Below are 24,433 nucleotides of genomic sequence, written 5' to 3' on the forward strand. Positions count from 1 at the left end.
AGAGATAAAGGCTGTGGCACACCGCTTCACAGCTGAAGGTGATTATCACAGTAGCTCTGCAATCAATTTAAGCTAATATGCATTGCTGCCGAAGGAAGCACCACTTCTTTCCTTTCTCTGCCGTCTGCTTATATCACCCTGCTGTACCACTTTGTCCTGCTACAAACCCCAGTGTTCATGAGACCTCATGTTGAACTTGGTCAGAATTCCGAGTGGGGCTAAAAGCAACCAGGGAAGAGTAAAAGGCTAGCTAACTTCAAGTAAAGTCCCTCATCTGCATGTGAGTGAGTGCTTTAGTGCAAGGAAAGTGTAGGGGCATGAATGAACAAGATGGATAGAACTGGAAAGCTTTTTGGTCATAGCAGATTCCGCACTGCCCGTCATAAAATTATAGCGTAGGAGTGTGCACTTGAGAGAGCTAAGGTGGCTCAGCTGGTGGGCAGCATAATTGCAGAAGACCAGCACAGTCCTCCCCTCTTCAAACTCAGTGATGTACTCATATCCTAAGGCAATAAACTAGTGGTTTTAAATAATGATTGTTAAGACACTGCAAAACTTATGCAGGACAACATGCAATCATTGTGAGCCCTTGTGGAGGCAAGGAAGCAGTTGGCTGCTCAGTTTCATTCTGAAATGGCCTCAGCTTCACAATGTATTTCAAGAGTATGCCTCAGTACAGTGTGTCAAAGCCATCTAACCACTAAAAAATGGTCTTGCTTCTATGGTAAATGATCACTAGGTAACTGATTCAGCTTACTGATTCATGTTTGCATGCTCTCATTTTTTCTAGGTAAAGACAGAATATGTTAAAAGAAAAGGTATAATAATTGTGGACGGACAGGAATTGGTAGCAGTCAGTGCTCTGGGAGATGGTAGCACTTTGGATGTGGAGGGGAAGCTCTACGTGGGAGGACTCCCCTTAGACTACGTGCCGAAGAATCTTGGGAATGTAAGAAGGTTTGGGGTGATGGAGTATCTCTGACATTTTGCAGTACTAAAATGAATATACTACATCAAACCTATCTAATTCAGTATCCTGTCTCTGACAGGCAAAAAAGAAGTACTTAGGGAAAGAAACAGCAAAGAAAGTAATGACCCTTTACCAGATACATCTTTCCAGCTTTCTATGGCTTAGCGACTCTAGCTAGAGCTTGTAGCCTTGTGTTTTACTAATAGCCCTTAGTAGATTTTTTTCTTCTATCAGTCTCTCTGTTAAAAATGGATAAAGAATATAAATTTCTGTGTTTCATAGTATAAGATAAAAATATGACCTAGAAACTCAGACATTTTGGTGCCTCAGTCCTATCATATTCAAATAGGAATTGGTGCCTTAAATATCTCTGAAAGGTTGAGTTTAGCCATCTGAGATTAAAACATACTTTTTACACATGCTTTTAGAGAGTAAGTTTCTGTCGCCTTCCTCCTCGTGCAGCCCATTATCTCAGGGAGGATTCTGGTGATGATAACAGTGTTTCTTAATTCCTGGGCATACTTTCTTCACCCCATGCTTTTTAATTGGATAATAGGCTAACAAATATTTTAATGCTTTGACTCTGTAATTGCTGAAAGTAATAATAGTGAGAAATTCTAATGAATCTTTTTGCTGGATAGAGCTTTGGTGATCTGTACTTGCAAAATGTCGTACAAAATCTTGATTTACTTGTTAATTTGCTAAAGCATGTTTGGAATGTCTTTAACTGTTGGGTGTATCCCTGCTCACATTCAAGCAAATACAATTCTTTCTGTACCTTACAGAGAGTGTATACTTTGTTTCTATAGAATATTTATTTTGACTCTAGGACATTATGAACATTTATAACCTTATATAAGTATATGTAATAATAAAAATGTAATTATGTAAACATTTTAGATCCTGCTGTGTTTTGTTCAGAGAATTTTTTGTTTACAATAACATAAAATGAATCACTAAAAGAGCATTGTACCAGTTGGTATTACACAATAACTTTTATATTTCAATATGCTTAGGTGACTCACAGTATTCCTGCCTGCATGGGTAGCATGACGATTAATGGGAAACAACTGGACAACGAGAGCCCTGTCTCCATCTTTGCTGTGAATAAATGTTATATAACAGCACAGGATGGTACTTACTTTGATGGGAGTGGCTTTGCTGCTCTTGGTAAGTGTCATTAAATGAAAGCAGTTCTTTACTGAATTAAGGAAAACATACTCTTTTTAGAGAGGAATGGAACTGTATGTAATTAACTGACTTCTCACATGAAGAGTACATGCCCAGCGTGTGTATTTCTAACTGAGTCCATTTACTCTGTATGTCTGAAAGTGTCCAGTTCTGCAAAGGGCTATCTTCCACACATGAAAGAGCTAATGATTCTAGCCCTGGGAAAGAAATGACCTACCTCTTTCTTCAGCTAAGAATATCCATGTTCATGATGTTAAGTTAAGGTCTGTAAAAGGGTATGGAGACAAAAGACGTAGGGGACTTGTGAAGTAACATGAAGGATTACATTTGTTCTCTTTACTGTTTCTTACAAATGAGATAGAATGTATTAAGTATAAATTAATGAAAGAAACTTTATCTGGGAATTTATCTTTTCCAGTATAAAATGTGAATTATGACTCTGGAAAACATACTTTCCAGAGGTTCCACAAGGTTGTATCCCAGCAGAGTAATTAAGGAGCTTTTTAGGCCTTTTAATGACAATGTATGTATTCTACTTTGTGCTGTGGGTTACAAGTCTTCTATTAGAAGCTTATAACTTCTTTTCAGTCAGAGATGGTTACAAAGTCCGATCTGATGTGAACATCACACTGGAGTTTCGTACGACAGCAGTGCATGGCGTTCTCCTCGGGGTCAGCAGTGCTAAGGTTGATGCCATTGGACTGGAGATTGTAAATGGCAAGGTAGGCTGCCCTGTGCTGGCACAATGATTTCACGAGACTTGTTTAAAACTGGGAGGTTGGAACTGTTGGGTAGCACTAAATAGATACCAGTGAAGTGGGGCTGAGGCAAAATGTTCAAACCAAACCCCCACAGAACTAGTATGGGACAGACTTTCAGTCTCAAGGTTTCTCATTATTATCACATGATAAAATGTGACAGATTAGCAGAAGTCACTGGAACTTTTTGCCCTTTCAATTAGTGTAATTTATGTTAGTCTGCAGTCACTATGACCTTCCGTACTACGTGCCTTGTATGTTAGACCAAATATATGCCTTTCTTGTAGCTTAATACCTTTCTGCCATAGAGCTACACTTGTCCTTGATAAACATCTTATTGCTTGTACAAAGCACCCTGTTTTGTAATCTCTTCTTCAATATTCATGAGCAATTAACTCACTCTCTACTTCTACTGGCCATTATGTTCCATAAACCTTTTAACAATCAATACATAGTTTTCCACTCATGTCCTGCATAAAAAATGTGTACTTGATTGCTCTTAAGTATTTCCTTTTCTCAGAAATAGCTCATTTTTTATTCAAAACTTCCTAGCTAGAGACAGAGTTAAATATCACTGTGTCTTTGGGACATACTTTCTCAGTTAATATTTACATATCAATCCTTACCACAGATTTGCGGAAGTGTCTGCTGCATTGAAAAATAAATACATGAAATAAACCAATTCGTGTCTTGGCATTGACAATTGCTTTCAGTCTATTCTCTTTCTCTTCAGTTAGATACAGTAGATCTTCTTTCCGATCTGAAGTCTCAGCTTCTGGGAGAAAATGACTTGATCTGTATTTGTAAACAAGACATTGAAATACCAAGAGAAACATACCAAGCTAACCCAATGGACCATTGCATGGATAGATCTTAGTCTTTTAGATTTTAAAGATATTTCAATTAGGACACACTCTGTCCATCAAAGTAAACATTAGTTTTGCATCATTACCAAGCATTTGTTAAAATGAAAATCTCTGCACCAGCATGATTGTGCTTTTATCTAGGCAAGTTAGTTCATGTATCCTTACTTTATATTTTAATTGTCATCTGGCTGTTTATACAGGTTTTATTCCATGTCAATAATGGAGCTGGCAGAATAACAGCCACATATGAACCAAGAGGCACAAGTAGTTTGTGCGATGGAAAATGGCACAAGCTTCAGGCAAACAAAAGCAAACATCACATTTCACTGATAATTGATGGAAATTTGGTGCAAACTGATAATCCCTACATCCAGTCAACATCTGCAGACACGAACAATCCCATTTATGTTGGAGGCTATCCTGGTAGGTACAATAATATTTCTTTGCTCTCCCTCCTGCTCTCGCTCATAAGAATGACTGTTAACACATGCTCTCTCTCCCTTCCCTCCCTGCCCTTCCCTCGCTCTCTCTAATTCATGAAGTTAATGATTGAGTTATCAATCATAGTTACCATTTTCCACATTGTTGCTGAGATCACAACATATTCATAGTTGTGTATACTGTCTTTGTGGAGGACTGCATTTAGCTGTTGAGTGTATTGGCAAGATCAAACTTGTATCACTGTCCTACACAAACCTGCTGCTTAGTTTCTGGAAAGGATTTCCTCCACATGGTTTATCTTTCACAGTCTCAGGCTTCACAGCATCTCTGTCTGTGTATGTTGAGATGTGGTTCTTTTGCAATCAAATTGATATTAAGGTTTTCCTTCACATTTGTCTAAGTAAGGTTTCTATAGTGCTCTTCTCTGCTTTATTTTTATTAATGTTTCATGTCAAGGGCTGTGCAGGCAAAAGTCAAGCTTCTGCGGATGAACATATATTTCCCTTGTTCTCTGCAAATTCCCTTCTGAAGTAACTGTCAATCAAACTACAAAGGTAGTATAGTATAAAAAGATAGTAACACAAAAAGTATATAATTGAATTATGTTTCAATTAAGTTGTACAACTCATTAATTGATAATTTGAGCCAAGACAATATATTCATTAAGAGGACTGAATTTCAAACATCATGAGTTTGGCCATTTTGCAGGCATGCTTTTTAGCGAGCACATCGTACTGAGAGTGAGTAGGCTTCCTATGGTTTTGAATATCTTATGCTTTTAAACATATCATAAAATGCCCGTATACATTTGTCTCTGAAACAGCTGTTGCAGTTTGTCAGTTGAGATATTTCCATTTGTCTGAAAACAGTGTTGAGGTCTGAAGAGCAAACTCAGCTTTTAAATATTTGGAAAGCTTTAGAGGTATAGCTTGAAATGTTACAGTCTTCTGTTAGACAAAGTTTTGGTGCTTTATGAAAAATGAATTAGTGCCATTTTGCCAGATATTTATTAATATTTGGTCTTCCTCAAATACCAAAGAGGCCTTATCAGCATCTTGTGAACTTTGGCGTTTTTTTTAGTAAGATAATGTGATACTAATTGTTCATAAAGAAGAGTGATATTCTTCAGTTTAGTTGAGTACTGCAGAAGTGGAATGAATTGTTTCATGGGTTGTATGGAAAAAAGAGTTGGACTCTCTACCAACCTCATGTTTTGGTTTGACAATGGAATCCATGACTGTGTACAGCTCAGCTGTTGCTACGTATTCTGCCAGTTTCAATTTTAACTTGGAAGGCACCTATGTAGAGTGGCTTTCTCTTCTCTTTTCCCCTCTCCTATCTCCTATTGTTCCCTGGAACAAATTGTTTCTACAAGCTCTGCACAAGTTATCCCAGTGCATGGCTTACTCTTGAAGGCAGCAGTGACTGTCCGTGGTGGGATGTCTCAGATCATCCAAACACAAATGGAACCTGGTGCTCTTCAGGTGTTGGTTTTATCTCTCATTTGGGAGGGAGGGGAAGCAGCTGAGTAATAATCTGGATCTTTGAATTGTTTCAGTTCACTGGAAATAGATTCTACATATTTTATGTTTGTTTTTCAGCTGATGTGAAGCAAAACTGCCTCACGAGCAAGAGCTCATTCCATGGCTGTTTGAGGAACCTCGTGTTGACCAAGGGCCAACAGGCAGAATTGTTTGACTTCAGCAGAGCTTTTGACCTGCGTGGAGTCTTTCCTCATTCCTGCCCTGGGGCTGAGCACTGAACTGCAGCAAAGCCTGTCTGGGCTGAGAGAGAGTGTTTTTGTTGATCTGTTATTTTTCATTCTCATTTTGTAATGACAAGAAGAATTGGTGAGAGCCTGCATCTCTTTGATTTTCTGGTTGTTTTCCAACTCAGGTCATTTATTTTTTTTTAGTCAGAAGCTCTATGTCTGCGTTTTAACTAAAAGATTTTAAACAACAAATACCTCTACTACAATGTTAATGGCATTAATTGAGTATTTTTCTTTTGGGAATTTTTATTAATCAGTGTTTACAGTATGTTTTGTTTTGATTACTTGACAGTATTTCATTTTATTGTGCGATGGTCATTTTATAAAAAGGTAATAATTTTGAACCACATAGTAAAACCACAATAAACTGTGCATTATTTCATGTAGCTCAGTTGTCCGTACATTTCAGTTACAAGAGCCAGAAGGCTAAGTGAAAAGTACCAGTGCATAGACTCCAGCAGAGGGAGCAGGAGACTGAAGGCATAGTTTTGAAAGTCTCAGATTCAGAGCTAATGAATGGAATTTTCGTATTTGTACTTTATATGGTAGCTCCAATCCCTTTTCCTTCTGCCTTAATATCCAGTGCTAGTGACCCCCATTATAGCCACATTGTCTCAGAGGTTTATGTTCCTGTTTGTGCTTTCCTGTAATCAGCTGCAGGACAAGCAGTGACTCCACAGCCCAGAGATGCATATGAAATGTTGTGCTGGTGAATAAATTATTTGGGTCCGGCTTGGAAACAACTGTATATTTTGGCAACGAGAACTAATGCGTCTTTCTTGGGAAAACAGTATTTCATACAGGACACAGGGAAGCACCTTTGGTGCCCTGTGATTCCTAATTCACAGGCCAGTCAGCAGTTCTGCCTTTACATTTTCCTACTGTGCCTGACTGTTTCTAAATTGAGGCTTCCAGTAACTGCGGTGGAGCCCTGTTTGAGGGACACACACTTGATCTTACTCAAGTAAGAACATCCATTCATCGACTGGCCAGATCATTGAGCAGTGACAAACATGTCTTGTGCTTGAAAATGCATCTATAATAAACATAGTTATTTACAAGTCACTTCCTTGACTAAAAAATAAAACTAAATTTAAATTAAATTAAACTAAATTTAAAATAAATTAAAACTAAATACTTTACCAGTATTTTTTGTTTGCTCTTTATAATTTTGTTTGGCTTTTACTGGGTGTTTTTACAATTCATTCTAAAGTCAGTTTTGCTTAATGTATTTCATACTAGTTTACAAAATACTGGCTCAAATGCAACCCCAAAGCAGTTTGTCATTGATTTCAATGAGGTAGGATTGCAAGCAGTGTCATTTTGTACTCTGCATCGAGATAGTCCAAGAGAAGAGCTCCTGGAGCAAAGAACTACTCCACTTGAGCAAGGATGGCAGTATCTGGTCTTTTGTGTAGCTGTTCAGGTGCTATAACAACAGAGTTGCTTTTAGGACAGATTCACCACTGCTTTTTGCAGTTTCTGTCACCTGTTTCTATCTGGAAACCACTTATTTAGATTTGAAAAGCTTTCTTTGTTGGTATTGGGTTTATTTTTGACATGAATACAATACAAAGGACACATTCTGATGTACAAATAGACTTAACGTGTGGGCTTACTTCAACAAAACATGTAACAAAATGAGGAGTGTAAGGAAAACGTACGTACAGACATTTTGCTTTGGTTAGTGGCATCATATTATTTTCCAGAGAAGACACACATTAATGGAAAGCCATTGAAAAATAAAACCCGAAACACAGCGTGTTTGTATTTGTTACCTATTAACCCCAAGGTCTGATGTCATAAGTTTCACATTACAAGCAGTAGTTGAGGCAACATGGTTTGGATAAAATTTCATCCATATCCTGAAATATGTCTTTCAATGTATATTTTTTGGTAATTTCCAAATCTTGCCCCTTAGAAGGAGATTTTATCAAAGTAAAGACTAGTGGAGAGGTAAAATTAATAATAGAAAGCTTTGGAATATTAAACCTCTAAGCCAAAACATTTTTCCTGGAAAATGCAGAGTGAGGTAGTTAATATTATACATAGACACTGACACATTTGCACACATTCTAATGACATTAGCTGCATAAAGAGGTTAGAGCATTCCAGTCTGTTTCCAATACCTACTTCTTGCAATGCTCCCTCCCTCCCTCTCTCTCTCCCTCCCTCCCTCCCTCTCTCTCTCTCTCTCTCTCTCTCTGTTGATATGCAAAATGCTGTCTTTGTAGGACCATGGAGTGCATAAATGCTTGAAGCATCTTTGGAGTTTGCTGAATAGGTTTTTCCCTGCTTGCTACCACTTCTTTATGAATAGTTTTCCACATATGTTACTTTTTGTTAGGTGACAATCTTGTGATAACTTGGTTTGGCTTCAGCTGCCGTTAGGAGGAACAAAATGCCAGGTGCCTCCACCAGCATTTTGAAATACAAGGCCTAAAGTTGAGACCTCATATTCAAAAACGTTTTAGACATTATTCAGTTTGTCTGCTGCATATTAAATCAAGTTACTGTACCACAACAACGCAAAACAACTTAATGTGTAACAGTATTAACCACAGTACACATGGGTCATTAGGTCCATTTGTATCAAAAAAGAATTTTGCCATTCTGTTTCAGACACAGCAGGTATTTGGCCATGCTGTACACAGAATCTAGTTCGTCTGCCAATATGCATGTCTTCTAAAGTTATAGGCAATTTTAGTATAAAACAAGTGTTCACAGGATGGGTTCCGTTACATCAGATTTGGCTTTCCTAAGTTGCAAAGTGGTAAAAGGTGAAAGTCTTCCAAAAATCCCTTGTATCCTGTATGGAATACAGCGAGATCTATTTCAGATATCATTTTGACGAAGTCCTCGTTTCAGGGTCCAGAACGTGCTGAGCAAGTTACAGTGTTAACACATGGGTGCTCTGCATTTTCCCTTGCACAGCCATTGAGAACACAGAGTGAAGTGAGCGGGCAAGACGGAGGAGGTCAATGTCTTTGTCTGAAAGTATTGTAGGAAGTTCTCTCATTTGCTAGGACATTTCAAATTCTTTAGTTAATGTTCAGGCTTTCTGTATAATCATAAAAGCTCTTTCTTGGCTATGAATACAGTGATGCTTAGCATTTATATGATGCTCTTCATATTCAAAGCACTTTCCACATAAAATGCCTTTGCTGAGTTCGTTCTTCCTAGATGGATGTTTATAACTCCTGTTCTGCTCAGGGAATTGTTTGACTGCCCCTAAGAGCAGAATTTAACTCAACTAATTCTCATGTTACCTCTATGAGGAAAGTACTAGTCCTGTTTTACAGCTAAAAGAAAAGAGCAGCATAGTAGAAAGAGTTGTCTATTGCCATAGAGGGGACTAAAGGGAACCGGGAACAAACCACTTGACGAAACATTTATGCTTAGTCCAATGACCAAACCACAGATCTACTCTCTCTCATATGCTTAAAATAAATAGTAGCCAAAATAAGCAGCGTATTTTATAATACAACTGTCCTGGTGTTTTCCTGGCTGCAACTGTGCGTCCATTAGTGTTAAGGAAAAAATAATAAAATTAAAAATTCAGTTTTAAAGAGAATGAAAGGATAATGTTGCTAAATTTTATCATTATTCATCCCCGGAGGGTAAGGAAGAAAGAAAGACAGGATCTGCCCTCTGTAGACATTATTGTTGCTGGTAAAATTACTGACTCAATGTTGATTTCTTTCACTGAACACTAACAATGAAAGTTAACTGCTGGAGAACACGATTAACTTTGAACCAGAAGCAGGGTTTCTAGAACGTGCAAATCTTCACTGCACAGCTTCAGCAGAGCATCACAAGTTACAGGCTTTCCCTGCAGGACAGCGTACTTTATGGTTGCCTGGAGGGCTTGGTTCAGAACACTTTTACATTGCTACCTGGTAAACAGAGCAGCAGCTTCTGCCTCACCTGTGTGTCTGAATCGAGAGCAAAACCCACTGCTCAGATCATGGATGAATTCATTGTGCAATATCGTCATCCAGTGACAGAGACATTGTCAGGAGTGCAGTTGAAGGCATTAGTTCTCATTTTTTGCACAAGATAAAGATGAAAAAAAAAAATACATGCTGTTTTCCACAGACTTGTAATTTCCCTACTCAACAAACATTTAGTTCTATGAAGTGTAGCCCAAAACAAGAGGATTAGGTGAAGAACGGTGCTCACCCTTGTGACTGGCTACAAACTACACATACTGTCTTACATTTGCTAGGCTGCATTCCCAGTGCAGTTGCTGCCCACTGTCCTCTTGTCAGCCTGTGTGTTTTCATAGACTGCATGCCATCTGTAAAAGGAGCTGCAGTTTGCTCTGTATTTGTAAAACCCCCAGCACAACTGGGCCTAGTTTGGCTACAGTTTTAAGGCCCTGATGTGTAAATGTTAAATAAGAGTATTGAATCTCTCTGCTAACTGGAAGCTCTTTTTCTTCTCCATGCTGTATTATACAAGATCCGGACAAAGATCTCTCTCGTTGATGCAACTGAATAGTATAAAAGTTGCTTAGATATTAAAGCTAAAATAATAAGAAAAAAAAAGTAGTAGGTTACAAATTAAGAAATTATAATGTTTAACAAAAAAGGTGATGGCTGTAAGTGATGCCATTAACACACATCTCATATTGTGGCATTACATAGACTTAAATCTGAGAGTATCAAGTAAAAGATGGAGCTAGCGGAATATGCGCCTTCTCACCTCGCATTTGTCTCCTGAAACTTGTGTGTATGACAGGGGAAGGAAGGAGAAAATGGTTTGTGGTGCAACAATTGTACACAGTAATGTGATCCAGACAGATGATTTTGGAAGACTGGTAGTAATATATACAGTGGTACATACATAAGCAGTATAGCTGCCTATACAGTAATTCTTCCTCCTGCCTTCCTCCCTCCCCCAGCATCAGGTACTCAGGAGGAGTGACTGAGAGACATAAATATTTGCAGTAATGCACACTGTACAGGTTTACTTTCAGCAGAACGGTTTGATTTTGTCACACAGCTATGTCTCGGCACTGCTGCAAGTTGAGCTCCTCTCTTCCACACTTGACGGAAACCTTCTCTTCTTGAATATCTCTGTGATGCTTCTGTGTTAGGCCGTGATCAGTAGTGTTTCATGTATCCACAGATGCCACTGGATTCTTTCCAAAAATTCATGTTCTAACACCAGATCAGAAAAGAAGCAACTCCGTATGCGACAGGTTGTTTTCTGTGCACCGTACCTTGGTCCATGCTCCTCAACTCCTGAGCCAACTGACACAAGTGTAACTCACATGAAAGCATGACTGCTGTGATATTTTCAGATGGTCCAGAAGCTGGAGTGATAATGCTTATACCAAAAGTAGAACGTGGTGAACCTCAGTTGGGCAGTGCAGTAGAAAGGAATGATATCCTGTAGCTACCATTTTGTTTTGTCTCTGCCAAGAGCTTCTTAAAATGACAGGCGTCGCTGTTGTCTGTTTGGCTTTTGTCCAGTACGCCACAGCCTTCTGCTTCAGCTTGCTTTTGGCTTTATCACCCATTCTGCCTGAGGATTTGCACGGTAAACATCTAACATGTATGCATCTGGGTCCAAACAGTGCTGACCTGAAACGGAAGTCGACAGCCATGAATCATAGGATGTTTTGAGCACATCAGTAAATGGGACAGAGCTATGTTCAAATGTCCTTGAGTGTGTCTCCGGCTTGTACGCAGCGAGCCTAGTTTGGTGTGTCTAGCTAACATCTTGCCTGGATACAGACAGGGGCTTTGGTTAATTTGCCAGTGAGAGTCACGAAATCACTTTCAGTTCCAGACAAGATGCCCTGCATTACACTGAGTTAGGGATAAGGCATTTACTCAAATGGCAAATAAATATTACGGTTTTACTGTAAATGCCACACAGTATGTTTTTATTTATTTATTTGAATTTACTGGGCTAGAATTACAACTCTGTGACTTCGTGTCTACATTATTTTTAATGCTAGAAAAGTAGCTCTGTAAACTATGCGTTCCTATCCAGCTAGGATCTTGCAAAGAAATATAGGGACTATATCAAGGTTTTGGCAGTTGCTGTTTTGCTGCCTAAAAAAAAGAGAGAGTCCTCTGAAGTCTGGCTGTTTGAGGGTTTCTTTAGGTGGTGACTGGGACTAGGAGTTGGGTGGTTGGGGAATTCCTGCTGCCTTTGCCACAGAAAGAGGCATTTGGAGCCTCTTTATTGAGTAAGAAGGCAATAAATTCTTAAGTTGATTTGTTGGACTATATTGCATTTACACTGGGTGATGAAGCCATTTAACTGGTGAGGTTGCATTGCTGTGGCACAAAGGATTACGGTAAAATTTTTGTACAGTCAATGGAGTCCTAATGATTTTATTCTAATGAAAGCAATACAAATGAATTAATGCATAATCAGTGGACTAATGTTCCCTGAAAGATCTAAGACTATAAAAAAAAACTAAATTAAGATGAAATTAAATGTCCAGATTTTTGAAAGTGCGTGGTGGGAATACTTGGGATTGTTTCACAAGGCCTGTGTGAATCTCCTGTTTTAACATCGCTTGGTCATCGTGTTTAGCCAGGCAAAACAAATCACTAACCAAATTTAGCTTTGTATGAGTATATTTTCAGTAATAAAGACTTTCCTTCTGCAAGTCTATGATGTTTTGTAATAACTTTATAGAAACTGTTTAGAGCTGAATCTAGAAGAATTAAGGAATAATCTAATCAGACAGTTGACAAAAGACTCCAACAGAGCATCCAGAATTTCAGTATGAATAGAGAAAGGAGAGAGTCAGGACTGTGCAGAATCGAATTAAAATCTGATTTTTGACCTTTGTGGCAAGACACTGTTGTTGTTATTACAAAAATGTCACTTTATGAAACACGGAAGAAGACAAAATCCCTACTGCAAGGAATTTGCAATCTAAATAAAGCACATGGATTAGGACGAGTATAGTACACTCATATATACAAGGGCTGAATTCTCAATGCTGTGTGTTTTGCTTTGGGGAGGTTAGCACTTAAATACAGTGAGGAAGAAATAGGTCTTGGGAAAAGGCTTGACAGCGCGGTGGAATGTGCTCTCGAGAGAAAGACTAAGGATCTCTTAACCATGGAAAAATGCTCAATTATGAGAGTGAGAGAGGTAAGTGAAAGGTCAGATGAATTTGGCAAGACTGTAAGGAGTCCTGATGAGATCCAGCCATCGAGTTACTGTCTCCTGCGGAGTGCCCCTCCAGTCACGCTGGAGTTGGAAGGAATCGTTACATTGATTTCAACAGCTTTTGGGTCAGGCTCCTTTCCTGAAGGTGGACTGGAGGATGGGAGAGACTCAGCTGTGTGAAAACAGCACTGCCCTGAGGTGTTTTAGGAGGTTAAGGACATTCAGAATTGAATTTTCAGAAGTGACACATACCTATATTTCCTCCAATTTCATGTAAACTTTGGATCTGGCCTCTCATGTGCTGTGACGATCCGTGGCTAGGATGGAAAAAAAACCCTTCAGTTTGTCTTTCCTGTTATGACCACTGCCTTACCAACCACCATCTACATTGAGCTAAAAATTGATATTTTTGCCCCTGTGAACTTACTTATGTAAAGCAAGGACTTCTACCAAACAGAGCACTGCAGAATACCAAATCTGCTACAGAAGTAGATTGCTGTGTCACAGTTAACTAAACCTTCTATTATATTATTTATTTTTTAGTATTTATTTAAAGAACAGAATTATGTGGTAACATGGGAAGACTTTCCAGAAAAGACTTTCAGACACAATCTACTATTTCCCATAACTGTTAATAGTTACTACCTCACAGAAATAAAAACATTAACATTTTATCGGCAGATGTAAGACAATTCCTCTGGGTTGTCTATGCAGCAACTCTATAAAATGTATTTTTTTACTAGTGGCATAACAAAGGGCAGATTGATTCTGTATAGGAGCCAATTATTAAGTGAAATATGAAGAATAAAATCAGTGGTTAAAATTTCTTTGACCAACATAACCATAAATTAGCAATTTTAGATTAGAAAAAGAGTTCTTGTAACATGAGTCTTTGAAAAGGGGGCTATCTATTCATTAATGGTTCTGATACTATTGTTGAGGAAAAATAAAATGTTCTGGTTTACCCACCTGTTTTCACAGTGAAATCGAGCCAGGATGTCTTTGGCTTTTGTTTGGCTATTGAGTTGAATTGCCATAGACACTTTTGAGTGCAGTGGAGCGTAAACTCTTATCACCCCCTCGGGTATGTCAGACTGCAGGTATGGGGGAAAAGTGACAGCTCCCTAAAATCAATATTCGGTAGAGTAAGTCTAAGGCAAGTATTGCTGTAGTTCCATTCAGAAGCAGTTCTGCAGCTCTTTTGAGATTGCTTGCAAAAATCCAGATTCACTTAATTATTCAAAAAACATATTTACAGTCATACAAGCACAAATTTAGAGATACAGTATAATAAGATAAGACACAAAGACACAACACCTTGCTAAGCATCGCATAAATTCATGTGGAATAAAGGGAGTAATGGGTTTAAACTGAAAGAGAGTAGCTTTAAGTTAGATACAAAAAAGAAATTTTCCACAGTGAGAGTGGTGAAACACTGGAACAGATTGCCCAGAGATGGATGCCCCATCCCTGGAAGTGTTCAAGGCCAGGTTAGATGAGGCTTTGAGCAACCTGGTCTAGTGGAAGATGTCCCTGCCCATGGCAGGGGGGTTGGAACTAGATGATCTTTGAGGTCCCTTCCATCCCAACCTATTTTTTTTTTTAAAAAAAGTACAAAAAGTACAGCCTTTGAATTGCCCTTGAATTTTGATTGCTTGCAGTAATAATGAGTCAAGTTGTTATTGGCAATTTTTAAAGTTAATTCTGTTAACATTGATCAGTGAATCAACTGCTTATTTAAAAGTACATAAAAATGACTAGGTCTTCCTTTCAAAGATTAAATTCTCCTGAGGCATGAAGATCCAGTTCTCTGTTTCCGCTTCCTATAGCTTCAACAAGATCAAGTGTATGTACAGTAAAATATCAAAGAAGTACCATATGGTTTCTGTTAATTTGAAATTTGACCTTGTGTAGTGTTCAGATGATTATGAAGTTTATGCACTCCTCCATGATTAATGGAGGGTAAATCAATTAGCAAGGTTTGCATTCCAGTTCTAATCCAGTTAATACCATGCTGAGCAGAGTACAATAGTCTCTCCAGTCTCTGTCCCTGTGTAATTTAGAACATCTGAGACCCAGGGATTGTGTTAAGTGCTCTCAAAATTCAACTCGGTTATCCAAACAGGGTTTGCCTCCAATTTACCCTTCATATTTCAGCTACCTGCCATGGCTAGTCTCGTTTTTATTAGATGCAAAGCCAATTACTACGATCAATGAACTTGGCTTCCCGAAGGTGCAATGACTGCAGTAATCGACTCTCCTTAGAAGCTCTCACTGTATTTGTTGCAGAGGGAGTACGGTTTTGCAACACAGTGGTCTACACTGCCATTTTAAACAAACATCTGTGTCTCCATCTGCAGCACAAATGTGTGTCCTACCCACAATATGGTTCAGTCAGTGCTGGCAAATGAATTCTCCAAAAGCTGAATTATTATGGATTCACGATTCATATATATCCATTTTTTTTCCTCTTTTTTTCCCAGAGATTGCCTTCTGCAGTTTCTCTGTTCTCTGTATTAGATGGCTGCTTCTCTATTTCTTTCAATCTCTTAATATCACTCTTTCCTAATTTGTATTTTCTGTTGTTCTTCAGGACTATTCTTCAATAGCTATGGAGGCCTTGACCAGTTCCTTGATTACTCCTCTTGCAATTCACCAATCTCCATCCTTTTAAATCACCATGGAAGGTGTTAAAGACTTTATCTCCAGGTTATTAAAGATAGTTTTACATGGAAATACTACATATAAGCTGCTATAGGGACTGCATATATTGTGCATTTGTACACAACATGCTTTGTTGCTGAAATTATATGTTACATCTAACATGTAAGTTAATTTTAGGTGTCTATTGAAGTAGCCTTGCTCAAGTAAGATCCTAAACTCTGTATGCAGTCAATGGAGAAAGGTTGATGGCTTTAAGATCTCCAAAGGAAGGTCTTTGTATCAGACTTTCCTAAGTCTGAATTGCACCAGGACCTCTGGAAATCCTCAAAGGTGTCCACCTCTGTCCTCTACCTATACGAGGAATAACAACACAGACCTGAGAAGAGCTACCTCATTAGGTACTTAAATTTAGACCCAGTATTGGTGTCTATGTTAGGCAAACTAGATTTTCTCTCTGCTTAGGAGGTTAGTGCAAAGCTGGAAAACTAAAACTTGCAAGGAGAATATCGAGTGGCCTAGACCATGACATGGGTGAGTGCAATTAATCCTAAAATGGACCACCCTACTACTCAACTACAGATCCATATATTTGTTGAATATCTACAGATCATTGTTGTCAAGTCCACATATGACCAGTTTCTTATAAAACGGGTACAAAACCAGCATGTGTTTGTAACAGTTTATATCTTGGGCTGCTATAAATCATTCTGCCTTCCTCGACTTTTCTTGATTAAGCCCCAAAGCTTTGTCTTATCAAAATGCTGGACTGGGAAGCACGTCTTTCAAGATAGCTCCTAAATCAGCTTATTTTGTACAGCAAAATTTCCTCCCCACCCTCAGAAGCTTTTATGAGATGAAAGGAGGGAGGCTGGTTAAGTCTGCCCTTGAAAATGATATATTTTTATCACACCTCTGGTCTTTCAGGTCTCTCCCGCTCCATGGTCTTTCTCCTCAGAAGTTTTCTCACTCCTTTGTCAAACATCAGCTGTCTTTTGCTGTTGTTCATTGCAGCCTCATTCATTTTTCTCACCTGGGAAATCAGGAAGGATGGGACCTAAAGGGAGGAAGCCAGAGCTGAAAATGTACAGTAATATTTTCCCCCATAAAATTGATATTGGGGCTTTAGAAAGGCACTGAATTTTAGGCCACAGAAGATCTACTTATTCCCAGAAGATACACGCAATTAGTAGCTCCCTCTAACAATCCACAGTTATTCCTTTGGTGAGACTATAAATCATCTTTCATACCATATGAAACTTTTTAGCGATGTTGGCAGTAGTATGAACTTTATTAGGAGGTTGTCTTTGCAATCCCCATCGTACCTTCCCTCTGTTATGAAGAAACCAGATGACATCTTCATCTTCATGGCGACCTTTGAAAGTCCAGCAAGTACTATGGGCTAAACTTTAAGCAGTCATTTAATCTCATTCAAGTCTAGATACCTCACCTAAGCATCTAGATTAAATCATTTTGCTATGCATTCTCCTGTACAATTAATGGTGCGGGATAGGTACCTCCAGAGGACAATGTGTGCTAAAATGGATATCTTCGGTGAGGTAAAACTCCACCCAGAGGAATCTGTCATCCTATCACTTTCTAGAGCTAGGGACTCCAGCCAGTTTCCAAAGAATAGCTAACTGTTTCTTCTAGGAAGGTCAGTTTAGTCTGATTTCTACAGAGCTGCTGTATATAGCAAAATACTTCAATGTACAGGAGCAATAAAGAAGGAACCAGCATTACTCACTGTCCACAGGATGTCCTGGTACCGAATTAAAAGCCGCACAATGTGTGCTGTGGTGGCGGCTGCTTGCATTTCTTGTTGGTTTGCACGTTTCCCTTTGTAGATGAAGAGGTTTGGTGCAACAATCATAGAAACGTTCCACAAATTCATTTTATTTTTCCCTTCATTAGCGACCACCTTTTTCAGGAACTGAAGAAAGGCCTGGAGAAATGTCACTTGTTAATGTTAAGTCTCACAAAATATTTTACTCCCTAAATGCAACATTTTCAAATGCGCGTCTGGCTAGAAAGCTGCCATATTTGCACTTGGAGGTGAAATTCAGGGCGTTTTGCATTCTAGTTTGGATTATTCTGATATTTTGCTGGCACAACCACCTGCATCAGTCATAGAGGAATAGTTAATTTTATCAAAATGTACATTAATAAATTACCTATTACTTAGAGCATAATCCCAAATCTATAAGTGAAGTGCAGTGCCTGCACTAAGGCTCTGAATTCTCTAGTAAAGCAAAGATATGAAGGTGTTGCAATGGAATAGTCAATTTCTTCATAGATTTTAAGGTGTCCATTTTGATATATCTGGCCAAGGCTTTTTATATTGCAGTCACCAGGGTGATCAGCCTCTCTTTGAATGTGCACCAGTCCCATATGTGATATAATCTGAGGAATTTCTGCCAGCAACCCCCAAACTTTTATTCTCGGATAATGAAAGCAAGAAGCGCTCAGTGGTTGTTCGTTTACGTCACTTCTGCACATGCATGGCAGAGTCAAAGGAAACTCATTTCCCTTTTGAGTAGTTTATTCAGAATTGTGCTTGAGTGACTGAATAAGATGGATTGCAGCTGTGGTTAGAGTTGGGGTCTGCCAACGAGTCCTTTTGCAACACCATATCATTAAAACCAGTGTCTTTGTACCCTGACATTGCCATTAAACCACTTTTACAAACCCAGGAATTACAAAACAGAAACTGTGTTGGAGAAATTTCTAAAATCTCGTTATAGATAGCAAGTAGGCATGCATTCAGTATTGTCATCACTTCTATTTTCATGTAAAATCCTAGCAATAATTAAGACCACTCATCTAGCATGTGTTTTACATATACTGCTCTATATTGATACAGACTTTGGTAGAAGAAATAACCCCCATTCCTCATAGAGCACTAGTAGGCCTCCAAGTGCTTTAAAGAGAGTTGTTATTCTTGTCCCTTGGTATTGTATAAATAAATACAGGTAAAGAAGGCACCTGTACTCATAAATCTATATCTGAAATTAGTGGGAGACTTTCAGAGGAAGGGGACTTGCAGGATCCTGGTGATCAGGGGTCCTGATGAAATGTCTGGGAGATCTCAGGCAGCTTGTTCACTTTGGTTTCCTTTATGTGTAAATGAGTGCAAAAACCAACCAGTGTCTCTTAGGGTCAGAACATAGCTGCAACCAGATCTGGGAGGTCCCAAGCACACTTTTAGCCATCTTGTTTGTATCAGGAGGTAATGTGGATGTGGATGTGGATGTGGGTGTGGGTTGGTAAGGCAAACCAGCTGAGGCTGAGGTCCTGATATCCATGCTACAGATGTATGTTTCAGGGGTTTTTACTTCAGACTACCTCTTCGAGTCTGGTCCGGTGCCCTGGAAGCCCTTCAGCACTGGGAGTGCACTAGGCAAGCTTCTGGGGGCAAGCTTTTCATTTAACTTCATCCCAGAGAATTCCAGTTATATAGAAAATCCAGAAACTGGACCTTCTTTTTCCAAACTATGCAAGGAATGTGCCTGTTTGAAACGGGTACTCCAGAATAAATGATGCCTGGGAGCCATTTACTGACACCAGCAGTTGGATACCTCTAGCAACTATTTCTTAATTGCTTGTAAGAGAAATGACGGCCAGGGAATTGCGACATCTTTTCAAGGAAATGATGAAAAACACAGATGAATACTTTCACCGTGCAGTGTCTGATCAACTGACTGTTAGGAAAAAAACGTGTGTCTCATTTAAAAGTCAAAAGGCACCACAGATGGCAGGTGATAGCAAACAAAGAACTTACCTTGGCTGTGTCTCTGTTGGCTTCAGGCAGCAGCATTATCAACAAATGCAAAGCTTGTAGCTGTAACTTAATCTTGGAGATTTCTGAGAATATGAATAATGAATTTTTTTTTTTAAATCCCAATTACAGTTGGTTTATTCTAAAATTCTTGTTGGGTCAGCAGTTCTAGAAACACAGCAACTACTACCTGGTTGAGACTACTATGTTTAGATATTTATTAACCATAATCTTTTCCTGAAATTTGAAAGCAATTGTAATGAGTGGATTTTTCCTCATCATCTTTGTCACAGGGGGAGAAAAGGTTTTATAAAATTCTGTCTAAATAGCAAGGAGTCAATATTTTTCAGTACTAACCAGTTTCTCTTTGATCTCGTGGTTAGAATGTGTTGTATATGGATCAAGTTTTTTCTCCCCTTTCAAATCAGAATGGATATTTGTTTTCATAAAATTTTTAGACTGCTGTTATTGAGCAATTTGCTGAACGCTTGTGCCATAGGAGTGGAGACTGATGGCTTATAACTTAAAAAGGATTTTTCCCAAGTCTAGCATTCTACAGAAACATAGAGCCCCTTGTCAGTTACAGAATACTATCATGTTTTCAGCACTTGGTATATACTGATACTGTGTAATGCTTACTAGAAGAGCTGAGGTGGAGAAGATGAGAAGAATAACTGTCATTTGTATCCACTCAGGATGGATAAGAAAGGTTTGGAGAAAAAGAGTGTTATGGACCATGTATCTGTTGGACGGAATAAAGTTTCTTTATTCTGCACAAACATCTCATGTTCATCCTTCTCCACCAAACTGCTAAGCAATGGTAACTGCATGCAGTCTGGGACTCACAAAGAGCGTGCTCAGGTACACGAAGGTTACAGGAAGGGGTCACCTCCTTGTGCCCTTTAAACTACTTCACAGAGACACTGCAAACTTGGCTGCAACCTTATATAAGGGCTCTAACTTTTCTGTACCAATTTGCCTAATAAATTCATCATTCTGATAGTTTCACTCTGTCCTAGCTCAAGTGAATTTACAATGAAGTCAATAGGTATGGCAAGGTACTACTGCATTCTTCCTGGAATAGAAAGGAACAAAATGTACTGAGAATGAGGGGGAGTATGTACACTGAAAACAAAACCCAACTGCCTGAAGCTTTCTGCGATCACATATATCTCTGTACGAATACTCTGACCTCAGGCGAAACTCAGAGAAAAATAAAATAGATCCAACAGAATATCAGCTAAAGGGCAGTGACCTGAATTTACCTTGCAGACATTTTCATTTGTGAAATCTATATTTTGAGTGAATCAGAGTCTATGTATGAAAGTCATTGCTCAGCCAGGATTTGCTCACAGAATTCAAATCTCACATTAAGCATTTGTGTCACTCACACTCATTAGCTGAATGCAGAGACTTTTTTCCATTAGAAAAGGAAAGCTTGCAGAAAATTTAAATGTTTAGGCGATATACTGGGCCTTTTTTTCTCTGTACGTCAGAGAGAGAAAAAAATGTAACATCTACTATGACGTTTTTTCTAGATCAGTCCACACTAACTCCTTTTCCACTTACTTTCCACTAGCGTGATGAAAGCAGGCAGATATTCTACAGTGAAGAGGGGGCTTGGGAGTTCTCTTATAAACATTTTCAGCAGTCCTGCTGCATCATTATTTCGTACTTGGTCCCAGTCAAAAGTGTCTTCGTAAAATTTTGCCTCAAGTTCTTGATGGAGATTCTGAAAGATAAAAGGAACATCTGACCTTTAATCATCTCTCCTGACCCGGCGGTTTGAGATTATTTCAGAATTCCCATTACAAACAACAGGCAGCTTTACACCATAGTTAAATTCAAGTAGCTCCTGGCCAGTAGCAGTCCAGGCTCAGCTATGCAGAGTTCAGAGCAGGTTAACAGATCAGGTTCCTGAGGACATTTTGCAACCCAGGCTAAATTTGCTTTGCACTAGCTAGATTTCTGCCAGTGACCCATCTGAATCATTTTAAAGGAAGACAATTTTGTATAACGTCTTACAACTAGAAACAGAAAATTCAACTAAACAGGACTTTTAGCATAGCTGTTCTTTTTGTTTAAAACACTCCCCAGAGGTTTTGACCCTTAAATCACAAAGGAGTGGCAGTTCTTCCTCACTGCCAGAGAACTTGCTAGACAATCTGTTGGCATCCAAGTCCACAGGCCTTGACCAAATGGCTTTAACTTCAGGCCTTCCTGTCTTTAGAAGGATGTTTTCTTTTAGGATAGTTATAAATAATTTTATCACTTCATAGATAAATAAAGGTATCAAACCATTGCTGTCAGAAAACCTCCACTTAATACACGCCAAAAAAACTCCTCAAAAAACATGAGAGATAGAGAATAAGATAGAATAATAATAATTATTATTATTATTATTATTACTATTACTATTATTACTATTATTACTATTTATTCTTATAGAGATAAGATAGAATTAATTATACCATTTTGAGTGCCCATTTAATCCTCTTGTTCTCCAATGTCAGCATCTTGCTGTATAACAGAGATCTATTTAGTTCTGGAAGGTAAGTAATCAGTGTTTCACATGTGTGTGTGAACGGGAAATACTCAGTAAGGTTCCTAGTAGGAACAGAATTTGGCTTCAAACCCAGATCACTGTTTGAAAAATGTGAGGTCCTCAAAAATTTGTCATGTTATTAAGATTGAAGGAGGTTATTGTAGTAGAAGGATATCCATAAATAATGCAGCTTTCACAATTACGACTGGCCAAACACTGCCTTACCCATGGGAAGTTTGTTGCTGGCTTTTGTGAGACCCTTTATGAAAAATTACAACTGTAGCTAATATTCAGGTTTCAGATCACATTTTTGTCAAATGTACTTTAATATTATGCAAAAAAGTTTAGTCCGTTCAGACAGAAAACTTTAAAAAATAGATTCTGTTTACCGTACCTCACATGAATGGAAGGAAATTACATATCAAATATGGTCACACATAATGAAGTGAAATGGTTGGCACAAAAGGAAATAGAAAGTCATTCAGAATTTCATACATAATGTTACAGTCTCATTTTTGCTAGCACTTTTTACTGGTTGCAATCTGGGCTATCTCAGCTTCCTCTGTATTCACATCCTTTGCACATTATCCATACAAACACCTGGATTAAATTCTCTCCTGGTAACTGACTGGGAAACGTGGAAGAGAAATCCTCACCTCATCCAAATCACAAGGGGAGAGACAAAGCTACTCCACATTTTTCTGCTGAGAAATGGAAAAAATCCGTAGAAACAGAAAGCAAGATTTTTGAAACATAAACATTTAATATATATATCCACACAGGCAAGCATATATGTGTATTTTATACACTCACCCCCTGCCATATACAAATATATATGCACATAAGTACTTTTAAAAAATGTTTTTGCAATTTTTTTTTTTTAAACTTGAATGATCCCACAGTAGACTACCATGCGTTTTTGGTTCACTGAAGCTTTTGTTACAAACCAGATTACAGAGGAAAACTTGTATTTATTTGTTCTATTCTTTGTTTCACAGAAGAGTAACCTTTAATCACTTCCATATGCCTTTTCTTTCTCCAAACAAGACTGAAATAAAATTGGAATGTCCTCAAATCCTAATGTCATAATAATGTATGAAGGCTTTGAAGGATGAAATCTGGATTTGCTTTGGTTGGCTTGTTGGACAGACTTAAATGAAGCCAAAACTCAAATAATTTAAAACTTTCATATGGGCCGTTTAACTTATCATCTAATATAGGAGAGTTACGTATAAAGTCGTATCTCATAGCAGCTCCCTGGATATAGGTAGTGAATAAGAAGTGAACAAGAAACGGTACAATAGGTGCAAAGAAGATGAAAGTAATTGAATTAGGTAGAGCACCGCCCTGCTGTGTAATCTCCCCATAGAGGTTTGAAAAAATTGAGATTGTGTGAAATAATACTTTTAAGTATTTGTATGAAAAACTGAGGAAGCTGTAAAGTACAGGCTGAATGAGGAGTTCCGATCTGAAAGATGTGGCACTTTGCAAGGTTCTGAGCACTTTTATCAATTAGCAGAGTCAAAGGGAGCTGGGATGCTACTGCCAATCTTCGTTTCACTGCATCGAAGTGGTGCAGCTTTTTCTAGCACAGTCATTTTTTATGTTCCCTATGCCATCAATGTTTAGCAATCCCCAACATCATGACTCTTTGTGTGGCTGCCACAATGTTGAGAATCCCTGTCTCAGAAAGCAAGACTAGCTTTTCTTGAAGATGAGAAAAAAGGACTGAGATGCACTGTACGAAGTTGCTTAAATCGGATTAAAAAAAAAACCAAACTAGAAAAAAAAAAAACAAAAATCTGGGAAAGAGGTAGATACTACTCTTTCTAAGCCCAGAAAAAACTCGGTTTCCTAATTTGCCTCTGCCAAAGGCTTTCAGCTTCTGGAATCAAGTTAGTCTGGAGAAACGATTGCAAGCATTACTGCACTGCAATGTCAGGTTATTGAGTACCAACTAGCCTGTGTTCATAGCCCGCAAATAGCCTGTGAAAATGCACTTCTGGAGGCTGCCAAACAGTGAATACAGGCCAAATTTCTCTCACTTGGAACATGAAATTGTAAGATCACAGAAGATAAATGAGAAATAAAATGCCACAAAGGTTAAAATGACATAGAATAAGATCTTTATCTGAAGTTTGCTCAGTTTAGCGACTCTGGATTTCTGAAATAGATTAAAACAGAGATAAGATCACAGCAATTTCGGATGACAGAGATAAACTGAAAGGATCTCTCAATGTTTAGTGGAGAAAAACTGCATTCAGTGTCAAGTCTGTGCTTTGTATAGAACACTAACAAATGCAAAA

At 38.4% G+C, this 24,433-nt stretch overlaps 2 protein-coding genes across 3 annotated transcripts in view; one reads left to right on the forward strand and one right to left on the reverse strand.

Annotated features, from left to right (window-relative positions):
* The window catches only part of LAMA1 (laminin subunit alpha 1), a 113,657-nt gene extending 107,669 nt beyond the window's left edge, over positions 1-5,988 (forward strand). Inside the window, 5 exon segments of the mRNA XM_086609297.1 lie at positions 791-949; positions 1,987-2,140; positions 2,750-2,883; positions 3,986-4,208; positions 5,828-5,988. Of these exon segments, the coding sequence (XP_086465423.1) occupies positions 791-949; positions 1,987-2,140; positions 2,750-2,883; positions 3,986-4,208; positions 5,828-5,988 (831 nt within the window).
* Positions 5,989-11,496: 5,508 nt separating this feature from the next.
* The window catches only part of ARHGAP28 (Rho GTPase activating protein 28), a 72,333-nt gene continuing 59,396 nt past the window's right edge, over positions 11,497-24,433 (reverse strand). Inside the window, exons 9-15 of one of the 2 annotated variants that reach the window (XM_086609201.1) lie at positions 21,152-21,314; positions 19,586-19,668; positions 17,552-17,749; positions 16,718-16,861; positions 14,113-14,237; positions 13,396-13,460; positions 11,497-11,588 (exon numbers count right to left, since the gene is read on the reverse strand). In XM_086609201.1, the coding sequence (XP_086465327.1) occupies positions 11,497-11,588; positions 13,396-13,460; positions 14,113-14,237; positions 16,718-16,861; positions 17,552-17,749; positions 19,586-19,668; positions 21,152-21,314 (870 nt within the window). Of the gene's footprint in view, positions 11,589-13,395; positions 13,461-14,112; positions 14,268-16,717; positions 16,862-17,551; positions 17,750-19,585; positions 19,669-21,151; positions 21,315-24,433 lie in introns of both variants that reach the window. The other variant, XM_009981855.2, reaches the window with a different exon arrangement.

The sequence above is a fragment of the Tauraco erythrolophus genome, chromosome 3 (assembly GCF_009769465.1).
Source record: "Tauraco erythrolophus isolate bTauEry1 chromosome 3, bTauEry1.pri, whole genome shotgun sequence".
Taxonomy (NCBI): domain Eukaryota; kingdom Metazoa; phylum Chordata; class Aves; order Musophagiformes; family Musophagidae; genus Tauraco; species Tauraco erythrolophus.